The following is a 14,967-nucleotide window of genomic DNA, read 5'->3' on the forward strand; positions in this document are numbered from 1 at the left end:
TGAGTTGTCCTAATACCTATCATGGGGCAAATATTCAGAAGTAAATTGTGTATTTAAATGTATGTATACCTGATGGTAGAACTGTAACGATGGCTGTGAGAGTCAAGATTGATCTTCACAACATTTATATTATCTGGGAGCATCATCTCCCTTCAGGAAGTTCTCACAGAGCACCGAGCACAGAGTCACGTTCAAATACATTGTCCTGCTTTGGCCTTGGAGCAGTTGTATAACTGGGTAGCAGATGAGACTAGCGGACAGTCCGACTTTGCACCCGTGGCTCCTCTCCTGTTCAGTGTCCTGTGTTTACTCTAGTCAAGAATTCAACTTTAAGAAGATCTGAGGATGGAGCCTTGGCTGTGGATGATGTGTGTGCTTACAACTCAGGTAGAACCTCTTTTTTTTCAATTCTGTCTTGTGTGGAAAGGAACTGGAAATATTGCTGTTGATTTTCTGTTCACTGATCCTAGTAAATGTGTAAATGTTGACTATATCTGACAAACAAACACGCGCACAGTTGTTATGAACTGTGAACTAAAAAATCTCAAGGATGACCATATGTTAACGCAGAAGTTTTAAACTCCAACATGTGAATTTCAATCAAAGTAAATAGATATGTTGTTGCTGCAAAGGAAACATTCTCTTTGTGTATTTTCTTTGTGCAGATGTGTGACATTACAGGTGAACGCTTAATTTCAAAACCAACAAATCCACCGGAGTTTGTGACAGTGGTCACACGGCATTACATCGAACCATGGAAAAACTACCCCTACTTTATAGTCCGAGTGTTCGAAGAAACAGAGAATCGATTGATCACCCAGGTAAAACTTTCACTCACAGCAGGTGGAACAAAATGTTTATTTGTCTCATCTTTGTTGTAAAGAAAATTGTTTACAAATGCATCCTCTAAATCATCACAACCCTGTGTCTGCCTGTGTTTTTTCAAGGTGAAATCTGAGAAATTTGTCCAAGGTCAGGGGTTCTACAGATTGGGGGGACCAGGAGTTGACCAGGAGCCAAAGGGTCTGTTCGCGATTAACGAGATAAACGGAGAGATCTGGACCCAAGTGCCCGTGGACAGAGAGAAACACCAGTTGTTCACTGTGAGTCTGATAAATGGATATCTGATATATTCTGGGTAGTAATATCACTAGATAACTAGATCAACTTCTGTAATGTATTATACTAGACATTCCTGTCACGTCAATGTAAGTATCTTGTGAGAGAGAGTGATGAGATGCAACACAACCAAACATCCTCCATATTTTTAAGCAATTGTCAACACTGCATAATATAATAGTCTTTCAATGACAGCGGTGTGGTGGATGTGGGGGCTGCAGGGAGGGTTGTCATAGGTATTTTTCATTTGTTTGGTTTTCAGCAACAATAGAGGATTAATAAGGTTTGATGGTAATGTTTTATTAATGTATTTTTCACTTAATAGTCTTTTCTAAGGTTAAAAAAGCTTATGTAATGTGTTTGCAGCTGAAGGTGTGGGCAGTGTCATCAGATGAAGAAATCCTGGAGTACCCAGTCCCACTTAAGTTCCGTGTGATGGACTGGAATGAACACAAACCAATCTTCACCCAGAAAGTGTTCTATGGTTCAGTTCCAGAGCTCTCAGACGAAGGTAGCTGTTAATTAAAATAAATAAATAACTTAAAATCGGTTCTTAGTTCATTCTTACACCATTAGCACTGTAAAAATGTTCTTACACAACCTTGATATAAATACTACATGCAGTTGCATCTTCTTTTTAAATTAATTCAACATTTTAGACAACAAATGTGATACATTTTTTTGAAAGAAAAGTGGATGAATCCTTCAAGTGTTGAACAGATGTTTAACTATGAAATGACTATGAATCGACAGAAACCCCTGTGATGAGGGTATCGGCCACGGATCAAGACGTCCCAATGGTTTCCCCGAAGGATTACTTGATGTACGGCATAACTGGTGTAGAGACCATCCCTCCAAGCGTCCCGATTGAAAGAGGGTTTTACATCATTTCACAAGATGGAACTATTATCACCTGGGCACCGGTACCACTTCGAGAGGTAGGCACAGATCTCTAGACCGGACATTCTTGAGTCTTGACATTACTTAAAGGTTCTCTAGACCGTTAACATGTTGATCTTTTGTTCTCTGTCTTAGGTGGTGAAAGCGTACAGAATAGGTCTCCTGGTTGCTGATAATCATGGCACAGAATACACAGATGAAGCTGTGGCCATAATTAATGTAACTGACATCAACAATCACGTCCCAGAGTTCAGCCCAACATCTGTGAGAATTAATTTATTTGAGAAATTATCTTAAAAATATATATTGTTTCTTTTCATTTTCATTTGTTTCAGTACCACATGTCTGCGGATGAGAACACACTTGGAGAAATTGGCAGAGTGAACGTGACCGACCGAGATGAACCTGGAACAGGAAACTGGGAGGCTAAGTACTCTGTCTCTGATGATCCTCACGGGTATTTCAGCATCAGAACAGATGCTGAGACAAACCAGGGAATCCTGAGTGTCGTTAAAGTACGAAGAACTAACTTGATTATCTTTCCAAGATCCATTGAACTTTAATAACTCAACTAAACTCAACTGTACAAGATGACTATATATATATTTATACACACAACATTGGATTACGATAACAGCAATAGTAAATATAAGAATGCAATACATGACACAATAAACAAAGAATCGTTTCATAATAATAATAGAACATCTGAGAGTTCTTTTGCATTAAAAACATCTCTGTTTTTCAGCCTTTGGACCTTGAGACTGTGAAGGAACACAACTTGACTCTCCATGTGGAGAACATCAACCCTTTTATCAAGAAGGCTCCTGAAGTTCCAGTGAGCACTGCCAGTGTCACTATCACTGTGGTCAGAGAGAATAGAGCTCCATACTTCACTGAGGATCCCATTCAGATCACAGTTCCACAAAATGTACTTCCTGGCACCCAACTGAAGAGCGACATCGCTGTTGACCCTGAGAATTTGGCAATGTGGTACATACCTTAATGTTTAGAGTTTAAAGAGTGAGTCGGTGTCCTGAGAGACTGAATTCTAAAACCTTAATTGTGTCTTCATAACGGCAGCTTTGAGATTACTGAGGACCCTGAGGACTTGTTGGACATCAACAAAGATACAGGAGAGATCTTAAGCAAGAGAAGCTTCAACGTGAGCTCGCTACGTGTTCAAGGAAAGGTCTACACTGCTGCAGTTAAAGTGACAGGTGACAAGATGTTAAAAAACTTATCCTGATAAAATAAAAAATCTGAGATATTCTGCTCCAATAATCTCTTTGTGAATTGGTTGCAGCAGAGTAACAGATGGAAATTGTCAAAAGTGGTCTATTATGTTTCCATTTGTTTGGGTGTATGAAAGAGTCAACATGGTCCTTAACATATCTCACACTTTTGAGTCCATTTCTGTAGATCCTGGTGGACTTTCCAGCACAGCCGCTGTGCACATCTCAATGGTAGAGATCAACCACTTTGCCCCTCAGCTCTCTCCTCTCATCGGCTCTGTCTGCAAGAATAGAGGGAACTTGACTCTTGGTCTGGTTCTGACTGCTGTGGATGAAGACCTTCCACCCAATGTTGAACCCTTCTCATTTGAAATACCAGAGTTGTCCATGACTGGCTGGAATGTCACACAAGTCAATGGTGAGATGGTAAAGTGCAAACACAGGTTATAATGAATCTTAGCTGATCTCATATGTCTTCCTACAGGGACCCATGCGGTGCTGCTGCCTGGAATTGACCTGCAGTCAGGAGTGTACCAGGTCTCAGTGATGGTGTCTGACTCTGGATTTCCAACTCTTCACTCCTCTGCTCATGTCAAAGTGACTCTGTGTGAGTGTAACTCTTCTGGCGACTGCCAGGACTCTGGAATGGAAACAGTCATGATCGTTGTCCTCGTCATCATCATCAAGATCACTTTGTTCCTGATTCTATGTAAGTTCTAAGACTATCATCAGTTTATGAACATAATTTACTGATGAAGTTCTTTCAATAGGAAATAATGATGCATCCATTGATAGTATAAAGAGCAAAGTTATTTTACACAAACATGTCTCCGTCAGTGGCACATTGCTGCTGACAAAGTTTAACTTGTTATTGTCATTTTTAGGGACTCTGTGGCGCCGTCGAGCAGTGACTAATGGAGAAATAAACATTCAAATAAGAGAAATTGGCGCAAGAATCCCGGGTACTTTTCACTACATGTTAAATATTGTTGATGCCAATGTAACAACTTTGTCCCTTGATGTCTTCAGAAAACAATGGGGTAGATCTCCTATCTCGTTTCCAACTATTCCCGTGGTGAGTTTCTCTTACCATCAAATTTCTCAGTGTTTTTCATAGCTATGATCGCTCAGCACATGATTGCCTATTTGTATAAAAAGAGTTAATACATGTTTATATCTCTCCGCAGAGCTTTAAAGCAGCAGTGAACAACCCAAACGTGCTGCCTTGGGTTGGAGTCATGCCTTGAGGGACCTCATCTTTGCACCCAGTTCTGATGGGGACCTGGACTATGATGGTCAATAACAATGTCTATTGTAATTGTAACACTTATACTAATATTTATATTTGATATATATATATTTTTTTTTCCCTAAGATGATATGTTTAAATAGATTCATGTATGCTTTGACAGTAGACAGACTCAGGGACTCATTCATTCCTAGGGCTATTACAATACTGAGTTTGGGGGCAGGAGTGGAGCGAAAGTATTATGATGTTCTATTTTATGTTAATCTTTGTATCCTTTGTCTTTGTTATTCGTCTTTGATCTATGTTCTTTATCTTTAGACTTAGATTGTGTCTTCTTGTACTTTCTTTTTATAGAAACTTTGTTCTTGTTCTTATTTCTATTTTTATTAATTATGGTCTGTGTTGCTGTGTGCTAATTGGAAAAACATTTTCCGAAGGAGACCTCCTGAGGGATCAATAAAGTTCTATTTATCTATCTATCTATCTATCTAGAGGTTTTATTCAGTCACATTTTACTAAACATTTATTCACTCTGTGTATCGCAATGAAATCAGTTTGTGTACAATTTTAATGTAAGATGTTTGATTTGTTTTTTGAATAGCATTGTCATACTGTACCGTACTCTACATTTATGAACATGCATTTATGAAAATGTTATTCTACACTTTTATTTTTGCTCTCACAATTGATTACGATTTAAAATCTTCACTTATTTTTTTGTAACTGTCATCGAAACTTGCGATCAATAAACTTAAATATTCTAAACAGTGTCCAAACAGATCATTTCTTCAACGTGAATGTTCTTTGCATGCTTTCCATTGGTATTAGACTGTTAAATAATATGATCCTTCAAAGTAAATACGTTTTTTTTTTTTTTTCAAATGAACAGTGCAGACAATATAATGTTCCCAGCTGCTCTTAATCATCCAACTGTGCCTGTCATACATGAAAGTGAAAAATGAGTGTCAGAGTAAAACATTTTAACCAGGTGTTTTGTTAGCCCATTTAGTTCCTTTCTTTGTTAGCTGAACCGGGTTTGGTACAAAAACAGTTTTGGTCTGGTAACCTTCCTCTTAATTCAAACGTAAACCTTTTGATCTTTGTTCAATGACCTGTAGCTCTAAGGTCTACGCCAACAACTAAGTTGATTTAAATGAAAACTAAGATGTCAGCATTGCAGCAAACTAGCACTAGATAGCATCTGCTATAGAAAAAATACAGAGCAGACATGCGTTTTTAATCTTCATTTTCCTGAATTAAACTTAAACTATACACATATTCTGCTTAAAAATCGTTTTTCTTCTTTCTCTGCTGACTTTCTGCCCTCAACAACCAGTGGATCTACCGAGAGAGCAGCTTGTTGATCTTCACAGAGAGGCTTACTCAGCTGACTCCGGACTGCTAAAGACCTGTACTGCTGAACTAGCTGAGCCGCTCCAGCATGTCTTTAACCTCAGTCTACGGCTGGGGAAAGTAGCAACCCCGTGGAAGACTTCCTGTATCGTTCCAGTCCGAAAAAGATCCGGCCGAGTGAGCTGAACGATTACAGACTGGTGGCACTGACTTCGCAGCTGATGAAGACACTGGAGAGGCTGGTCCTCCAACATCTCAGGCCACAAGTCCAGTACGCGCAAGACCCCCTGCAGTTTGCCTACCGGCCAGCAGTTGGTGTAGAAGATGCCATTCTTCACCTCCTGCATCGGACCTACTCCCACCTGGATAAAGGAAGCGGTTCAGTGAGGATCCTGTTACTGGACTTTTCTAGTGCCTTCAACACTATCCAGCCCACTCTGCTGCAGGACAAATTGACAGAGATGCATGTGGACCCTGGTCTGGTCTCCTGGATTTCGGACTATCTCACTGATCGACCACAGTATGTCAGGCTGAAGGACATCACGTCTGACACTGTGGTGTGCAGTACAGGAGCACCTCAGGGGACAGTACTGGCCCCTCTCCTCTTCACCATCTACACTTCAGACTTCTGAAGACTCAGAGCTGAGTTTCATCCAGAAGTATGATGACGACACTGCCATTGTTGGAAGCATCACGTACAACAGCGAGGACGAGTATAGGAGTCTAATACGTGACTTTGTGGACTGGAGTGAGAGGAACCACTTGCAGCTGAACACCTCAAAGAGCAAGGAGCTGGTCTTGGACTTCAGGAGGTCCAGGACAAAGCCACGTCCAGTGTCCTTTAGAGGTGACGAGGTGGAGATAGTTGATAACTATAAGTACCTCGGTGTGTGGCTGGACAGTAAGCTGGACTGGTCCTGCAACACAGACCATGTATATAACACAGTTCAGAGTAGACTGTACTTTCTGAGGAGACTCTGATCATTTAACATCTGCCGGAAGCTCCTCTGCATGTTCTACCAGTCTGTGGTGGCCAGTGAAGATGGAGTGAACGAATGCTCCTTCCCAGATGCAAAACTAATAGACTCAAGGACTCATTCATTCCTCTGGCTATTAGATTGTACAATTCTGAGTTTGGGGGCAGGAGTGGAGAGAAAGTATCTTGACATTCTGTTCTTTGTTAATCTTTGTTTCCTTTGTCTTTGTTATTGTGTCATCTTGTTCTTTCTTTTTATTTCTCTTTGTTCTTGTTTTTGTATCTTGTTCAAAGACCAGTTAAAACTACCCCCCCCCCCCCCCCACCCCAAACCAATAGTTATTCTTTATTTCAAAGTGAAATGACAAGTGCAAAGAAAATCTGACTTTGATCTGAACTTTAAATTTGACTTCCTTAGGCTTTATTCTCAAGTACATAACACTTGAAATTGAGAGAACTATTCACAGGAAGTGTCCGGTTTTTCGCCAAGACAATACACTAGAGGTGAGTGTGAATTATTTTTTAAGTCACCTACTTATATAAAACTGTAATAGGAATGAGTATGGGGCTATATAGTTGTAGAGTTGCGTTACTGGCTTGCAAGTAGGAAGTTTTGGCTCTATAATACTACAGCTGGGTAATTTTACTACTGAAACATATTCCTGGGTAGTCTGCCTGCTTGTACTATTAAACCTCAATATTTCAGTACAGAAAATAGTAAATACTTTTTCAATCATATGAGTTCAGTCACCAAAAATAAAAATACAAAAAATACCCTTGTACTGTTATACTGTAACTAATTGTTTAGCTTACTTAAGCCTAAAACATTTTTTTAAGCTTCATGATACACCTTTTAAAGTTTTTTGCGATTAATATATCTGCCAAATGACTTGTAATTTAATGTCATTTAGTTAATGTAGTTATGAATGGGCCCTAAAAGGAACTGGCTAGGAGAGAACATTAAGGTCATTGTGCAATTAATGATAATAATAATTATTATTACAATAATAACAGCAATAATGAAAAGAATTACCCTTGTGTGACTAATAAAGGAAAATCTAATCTAATCTAATCTAATAAGAGTTATAATTATTATTGTTGTTATTGGTATTAATGTTATTATTCTTAATATAGTGTTACAGAGATCATAATAACATAATAATAACCATAACCACAATAATAATAATGTTCTTTTATAAATATTTAATAGAATGTCTTTTGTCTCTCATCTTTGATGTGTCTACACTAGAATGCCTTTATACTGTATGTACTTAAGATCTGTGGGATTTTGTAGGACCGTAAGTAAATTCATTTTAAATCCTTCTATATGTGTTAGGCATTTTGAATAATTAACCATAATTAATCCTTCATATGAATGATGAAGAATCTTATTTGGGAACTATTGTGCCTTTGTTCATTGTAATGAGAGTTCTTATTCTGGATATTAAAGTGGATATTATTTAGTAAACTATTACTTTTAGCTGTTATTTAAAAGATCATGTAAATGATGTATTATATTTAACATTTTAACTAATTTTAACAATACAATCTCTTTTCCAGTGTTTCCTGAAGAAGAAGGAGGCTGCATTTTAGATCTACTAGTTTATGGAGTGATAGATCTTAAAAAATGTATTCTCTTGCATTCACCTTCTGGGTGCTGACTTCTCCACTATTTGGCGTAAGTGTTTACTAAGACTGCATTCTATGAAATAAATCAAATAAATAAATCAATTTCCATGTGGTTGTAGTGAATATGTAAACTGTGGTATTTATTTAATGGTGCTGTTGTATGTCTATATGTATCTTTACCAATTTTAATTGCCTGCCTATACATGTTTTTGCTTTTTGTTTTAGTTGGTTCAGGTGAGGGGTGAAGATGTTGGAAAGGATCCAAAAATGGCTTCTCAAACTATTTATCCATGGAAAGAGTCTCTCAACACTCCAATCACTGTTTGGGAAAATATCATAGTATTTCCAGTGACAGTCACCACGGTAAACTGGCTCATTCACGACATGCTCATTCACGAAAAATAGATAAATATTAATATAAATCAATGTATGGTAGCAGATGTAAATTGAATTTATATTTGAAGTTTAACTGAATGCTATTGTAGATTCAGAGCTGTTTCAAACGATCTGTGTCTGGTGATTCTGTGTAAAAGGCAAATTGTGCACCTGGTATGTACATATACCATAAATGTTTTCTCTTGTCTTTTCAGGTTAAGTCAGAAAGGTTTTCCAAAGGTGAGGGGCTTTACAAGCTGCAGGGACCAGAGATGTTTGTAATAGAAGAACGTACTGGACGAATTTGGCTCAAGGAGGCACTTGATAGAGAGACACACAAGAAGTTTGAGGTAAGCTGTACTCCAAGTCTCTGACTGAAGATTGAGATGGAATAATGTGTGATTTATCTATAAAATAAAATATTAATATTATTAACCCAGAAGGTGAATGCAAGCATTTTACACAGTCTGTAAAACTCGCCATACATCCCTTCTTTGTGTTTGCAGTTGATGGTTTTTGCCGTGTCATTACGTGGAGAGTACCTTGAGAAGCCAGTGCCCATTATAATTCATGTGGAAGACTTGAATGACAACAAACCATTCTTCCCTCAGCAAGGGTTCACTGGTTCTGTCCTGGAATTCTCACCCCCAGGTAAGTTGGGAAAAATAAATATAAAGTCTATAAAAATCACAGTTATTGATGAGATAGATGATTGCTACAGAATCAAAGAAAGAAGCTTCTCAGTGTAATCTCTGTTCACTTAACAAATTGCATCATTTATCAAATGTCTGACCTCTGACCTGACAAATGAAGAAACTGGACTTGATACATTTTATTCACAGGCACCGTTGTGATGCAAATATCAGCCAATGATATAGACAACCCCCTCAACACTAACTTAGTGTACTCCATCATTGGCCAGGAGAGCATCCCTGGTAATGACCTGAATAAGACCATGTTTGAAATAAACGAGGCTTCAGGAATTATCACTGTGAAAGACGGTGTCCTGGACAGAGAGGTAAAAACTGACCCTAAGATTCATCTCTCCTGCTTCTGAACTTCTCTGCCAAATATTTTGAAGATGCAATAAGACAAACTATTCTTTGTGTGACTGTGGGGAAATACCTAAACAGAATAATTCTATCCAAAATCATTATTTCCTGTCTCAGGTGGTGAAAGCGTTCCAGCTGAGGATCAAAGTTACTGATAATGTTGGTGCATTCTTCACAAATGAAGCTCTGGTAATCATTAATGTGACTGACATCAACAACTACATCCCAGAGTTCAGCCCAACATCTGTAAGTATTCCAGAACGAACAATCACAAAGACAAACTTTTACTTTGCAGTCTAAGTCTGTTTTCTTCCTTAAGTACCACATGACTGCCCTGGAGAACAGCCTTGGTGACATCGGCCGAGTGAACGTGACCGACAGAGATGAACCTGGAACAGGAAACTGGGAGGCTAAGTACTCTATCTCTGATGATCCTCACGGGTATTTCAGCATAAGAACAGATTCTGAGACCAACCAGGGGATCCTGAGTGTCGTGAAGGTACAAAAACTTAACACAATAAAAATGGCAGCTTATCTGTTTATAGTTTATATTTCATAAAGGCTGAAATATCTTTGATGACGTGAACAACCTACTGATCATTGAACTTTTATTCAAGGGCCAAAAAAGAGCATCAGTGTGTTTGGCCAGTACACTTATTTGAAAGCAACAATTCTTATCTTCTAGAAAGGACGTTGACGACTGTGTATCCTTAAGATGAGGTCAAATGGCTCCTCAACAAAATGTGACTTCAAGTTAACGTTAAGTTATTAAGAACTTTTTCAATTCAGAGCTTAGTGCTAGTTAAACTTTTTAAAATTCAACAGTATTCAAAAAACAAAAGAAAAACGTTTTCATCAGGCTTTGATATCAAGCTTGTGTATGTTGATAACAATTCTAAAATGAAAAATGTATCCTTTCATTGTTGTCATCTAAACATGATTAGTATGTGTGAATGGCTGTCAAAGCGCTTTGTGACCCTGGTCTAGAAAGGCGCTATATAAATAGAGATTATTATTATTATTATTATTATTAGGATAGACCAGCACAACCAACACATAAATAATCTGATGTTACTTCATTCCAGCCTTTGGACTATGAGTCTGCAACAGAGCACAAGTTGACTCTCCAAGTAGTGAACATCAACCCGATGAACAGCATTTCTACAAACTTCTTAGCAAGCGTCACTGTCACTGTGGTCGACAAGGACGACCAACCATACTTCACAGAGGACCCGATCAAACTTGTAGTTCCCCAAAATGTACTTCCTGGCACATCACTGAAGAGAAACATCGCCATTCACCCAGAGAATTTGGGCATGAGGTATGAACCCAAATCATGTCTTTAAAGATGGAATCAATGTACAAGTCTGCTTTATCTACCTTAGGTTTGAGATCACTGACGACCCTGAGAACTGGCTGGACATCCATATAGATACAGGAGAGATTGTGGCAAAAAGAAGCTTCAATGGGAGCTCTGTACATGTTAAAAACCAGGTGTACACTGTTACAATCAAACTGACAGGTGAGTTGAAAAAGTTTCCTCTTAGCATCATTCTACGATTTCAGATCATCTGGTAACTTCTATGAAGGTCTTGTTTATAACACATTGTGAGCACATTCGTCAGACATTATAATGCATTTATAAAACCTAACATAAAGACGTTACACAGTTAATAATCATGTTAATCAACTAATAACTATAATAACTAATGAAGTATTATAAATGATAGCATTTTAGCCTTTCTAAAACTGAACATGAATTCTCTTTCTTAGTAGGTATTTAATTATCGATACTATATGAAGTTATACTAGATATATTGGTCCAGGACTCGAGTTTATTCTTTAGTTATGAATGGTGGCTTTATAATGGATTAATTCCAGCACTTTACTGTATAAACCTTGTATAAATCGTTATTATAAATGCATTGTTATTTCTTAGAAAGGGTTCCTTAATGCATTACAGAAAATACCTTCATAAAAACTGTTGCCAATCATTAAGGGCATTTTTTACGTCTACATTTTTAGGTCTGACTTGTAAAGAAATGCTGAGAAATGGTACGCGTAATGATAATTGGTTTAAATTCTTAAAATGTGAATTATATCAGTAATTCACACCCAAATTTAAACCAATAATGTGCAAACAAGGCTATGGATTTTATAAGTTGCACATACATGGATCATAGTTAAACAACTCTTTCAGTAGTTGACAAACCCCACAACTTCATAGATTGTGGCCTAAGAAGTTGCCAGTTCAATCCCTGATGTCATTGTGTCCCTGAGCAGAACACTTGATTGTCACTTATGGTGGTGAATATCATGCTGTCACAGCTTAATCACATCAGTGGGTGATGAATGGGTAAACATTGTTGTAAGTTGGTTTGAAGAAAAGCTTCTATGTGGGTTGGAATGATTTTGTAATGAGATTTTATTATTAAAAAAAAATAAAAATATGAATGTATTTATTTTTGTAGATACCAGTGGAACTTCCTGCACAGCCACAGTTCAAATCATCCTGGTGGCAAATAAATCTGCCCCACAACTATCTCCTCTCTCTGGCTCTATCTGTAAGAACCAACAAGCCTCCAGTTCTGGTCTGGTTCTGACTACTGTGAAAGAAGACCTCCCACCTCAAACTGGACCATTCTCATTTGAAATACCCAAGGAGAGCACAGAGTGGAATGTCACTCGAGTCAATGGTGAGGAAATTAAAAAAAAAATGTAACTCAAACCACAAAAAAAGTTTTTTGAATGTTCTGTTTGTTTTGTCAATGTCAGACACTCATGCGGTCCTGCAGCCTGGAGTGGACCTGCCGCCGGGAGCGTACCAGGTCACAGTGATGGTGTCTGACTCTAGAACTCCAATTCTTCACTCCTTCGATCAAGTCAATGTGACTGTGTGTGTGTGTGACCCTTCTGGTCACTGCCAGACAGCACTGGTTTTGGATTCTAGCATTAGAGTCATTTTCCTCGCTGCCGTCATCATCATCTCTGTCCTACTTGTGTTTACTCTGTGTAAGTTCAGTCAAGCGTCACTTTAGGAAGTTATGATTGTTTTACGTTTATTCTACCATCATCATAATCATTGCACAATAACGTAAAAGTAGATCCATTGCATACATCATTCTAAGGTTTAAGGTACAATGACGTTTTGTTACTTTTACTAATTCTACTACTTTGTAGGGCAAAATACCTCAGAGTTAACCATACTTTTTATGGTTAACCTGACAAGGAAATAACCTTTTTTCACCTTACTAATCTGAACCTTTGAAACGTCATGATATCTTTGTGTCGTTCACTTCAGTAGGGATCCATTTCTGATGCAAGAATTGTGATAACAACTTTATTTTTCTTTATTAAGTAGTTCTTGTGTCATCAACGTTACATGACTTTGTTCAATAACACAAAATATCTTAACGTTGAAGTGGGGTCGTTAGTGGCTTGGAAGTCATGCAGAGGAAAGCGTTACAACGTTCAAAAGGGTCAAGAAGACGCTGAGGTATGTTTGTAGTGAAACTACAGTACGAGGTAGATTTCAGTGTTAATGGTGTCTCCTTATGCCCCAGAATGGAATAAATCTCCACGCCCTGAGTATCCCAGACACCAATGGCTTGGTTTCTCCCACCAATGCTGTGCTGGCCCATACCAACGCAGTATGTGCCGCTGACAACGCCACCAACGATCGAGCAAACATTGCGGACCTAATCATTAGGGTGAGTGTCTCCTTGATGTGCCTTAAGTCATGCTCAAGTAAGACACTATAGTTTGGTTCAAGTTATTACATTTCTGAACTTCCCAGATGTTTCATTAAATCACTTTCAGGATTTTTTGGTACTGAAAATAGAAAACTTGCATGTATGTTACTGTAGATTTGGATTGAATACCTATTCTACACTTTGATATAATGAACCACAAGTGTAGCCAATTATTCTTTCTACCTGTCATGATTTGTTTTCCTCTCTTCAGTACCTGGAAGTGGCAGCAAAAGACCCAAATGTGCCAGCACGTGATGAGCTTCAGATCTTCAACTATCAAGGAGAGAGCTCAGTGTCTGGAAGCCTAAGCTCCATTTGTTCCTTCAGCTCTGATGACCAAGACCTGAACCTGAACGACTGGGGACCACGGTTTGAGATGTTGACTGAAATCTACGATCCTTCGGAGGAGGATGAAACCATTACTCCTTTTTATATTTGAATTCATAATTTGGTGAAAATGTGCTTTGATCTCTTGAAATGCTTTGTAAATTAATGTCCTGCAAAATGAATAAAAGAAGGTTGATTTATGTGTAAGTTGTTTTCTTAATTTCAGTTTTGTACAATTAAGTAATTTTTTTTTGTTGAGCATTTACTTTTAAGTCTTCAATGATTATCTCTTACAGTTACTCTGCCGACTTATGTGCAGTAATTTTGAGCAGCAGCATTGGCTGTATCTTCCATGTGTGGCACCAATTATTATCATATATACTGTACATGTAATACACATTTAAGTTGTTACTTTTGGACCAGATGCAGCTTGGAAAATGTAATGGGAATGTGTGGAAGCAGGTGATGGGGTTGATTGGAAATGGAAAAAAAGTCCTATTACCTGTTGACAATGAAAGGGAGTTTATGTCCAATGTGTTTTGGCAAAATGTTTCTACTGATACTTTTCATTAATGATTTTAGAGACCTGTGTGCATTAGTCATGATTTTAGATTTTCTTTGACATTACTTGTTTAAAATGTACTGATATGTCTATACTAATCAATAAACTTCCAATATTTGCCCTGTATAGGACTGGATATTAAATATCTTTAACCTTTAATAAAAAGTGTTATAACCAGTGACAGTGCTATCTTGACATCTTGACATTTTTTGGGTATTAAATAGCAACTAATGTGTTGAAATAAGTGTAAGTAATTTATATTTATAGAGCGCTTTTCTAGGCCAGGGTCATAAAGCGCTTAAACAATAAAAATAAAAAAAATACTCGAAAAATATATAATAAAAAGATCAAGATAACAACGAGACAAATACAGGTGTCCCAGAAAATCAGGGAAAAGTCTGTACTATTTATTACTTATTACTTATTTAAAACTATTTC

The 14,967-nt window shown here is 37.8% G+C and overlaps 2 protein-coding genes across 2 annotated transcripts; both read left to right on the plus strand.

Annotated features, from left to right (window-relative positions):
• Positions 1-266: 266 nt before the first annotated feature.
• On the plus strand, positions 267-5,258 carry LOC148077798 (cadherin-15-like). The gene is made up of 14 exons (XM_087794557.1): positions 267-387; positions 666-821; positions 948-1,103; positions 1,486-1,630; positions 1,873-2,057; positions 2,155-2,283; positions 2,355-2,534; positions 2,768-3,012; positions 3,103-3,239; positions 3,442-3,672; positions 3,739-3,963; positions 4,139-4,216; positions 4,284-4,329; positions 4,442-5,258. Coding segments are annotated over exons 1-14 (1,956 nt in total). The 5' UTR covers positions 267-345; the 3' UTR covers positions 4,443-5,258.
• Positions 5,259-7,298: 2,040 nt separating this feature from the next.
• LOC148077799 (cadherin-15-like) lies at positions 7,299-14,174 on the plus strand. Its single transcript, XM_087794561.1, has 15 exons — positions 7,299-7,336; positions 8,393-8,510; positions 8,687-8,824; positions 9,052-9,186; positions 9,343-9,487; positions 9,679-9,854; positions 10,006-10,134; positions 10,208-10,387; positions 10,974-11,209; positions 11,274-11,410; positions 12,360-12,584; positions 12,664-12,900; positions 13,311-13,384; positions 13,452-13,598; positions 13,852-14,174. The coding sequence occupies exons 2-15, from the start codon at positions 8,460-8,462 to the stop codon at positions 14,077-14,079; spliced, it is 2,238 nt and encodes a 745-aa protein (XP_087650687.1). The 5' UTR covers positions 7,299-7,336; positions 8,393-8,459; the 3' UTR covers positions 14,080-14,174.
• The last annotated feature ends 793 nt before the right edge of the window (positions 14,175-14,967 follow it).

Source organism: Callionymus lyra, chromosome 6 (genome assembly GCF_982586985.1).
Source record: "Callionymus lyra chromosome 6, fCalLyr1.hap1.1, whole genome shotgun sequence".
Lineage (NCBI taxonomy): Eukaryota > Metazoa > Chordata > Actinopteri > Syngnathiformes > Callionymidae > Callionymus > Callionymus lyra.

What these genes read in the sequence shown, in the direction of transcription:
- LOC148077798 (XM_087794557.1), top strand. Translation starts at nt 346, where the DNA reads ATGGAGCCTTGGCTGTGGATGATGTGTGTGCTTACAACTCAG. An exon ending in TGCTGCAGTTAAAGTGACAG is followed by an intron (nt 3,240 to 3,441) that starts GTGACAAGATGT and finishes CCATTTCTGTAG; the next exon opens with ATCCTGGTGGACTTTCCAGC. An exon ending in CACTTTGTTCCTGATTCTAT is followed by an intron (nt 3,964 to 4,138) that starts GTAAGTTCTAAG and finishes TGTCATTTTTAG; the next exon opens with GGACTCTGTGGCGCCGTCGA.
- LOC148077799 (XM_087794561.1), top strand. Translation starts at nt 8,460, where the DNA reads ATGTATTCTCTTGCATTCACCTTCTGGGTGCTGACTTCTCCACTATTT. An exon ending in ACGGTGTCCTGGACAGAGAG is followed by an intron (nt 9,855 to 10,005) that starts GTAAAAACTGAC and finishes TTCCTGTCTCAG; the next exon opens with GTGGTGAAAGCGTTCCAGCT. An exon ending in CCTACTTGTGTTTACTCTGT is followed by an intron (nt 12,901 to 13,310) that starts GTAAGTTCAGTC and finishes TTAACGTTGAAG; the next exon opens with TGGGGTCGTTAGTGGCTTGG.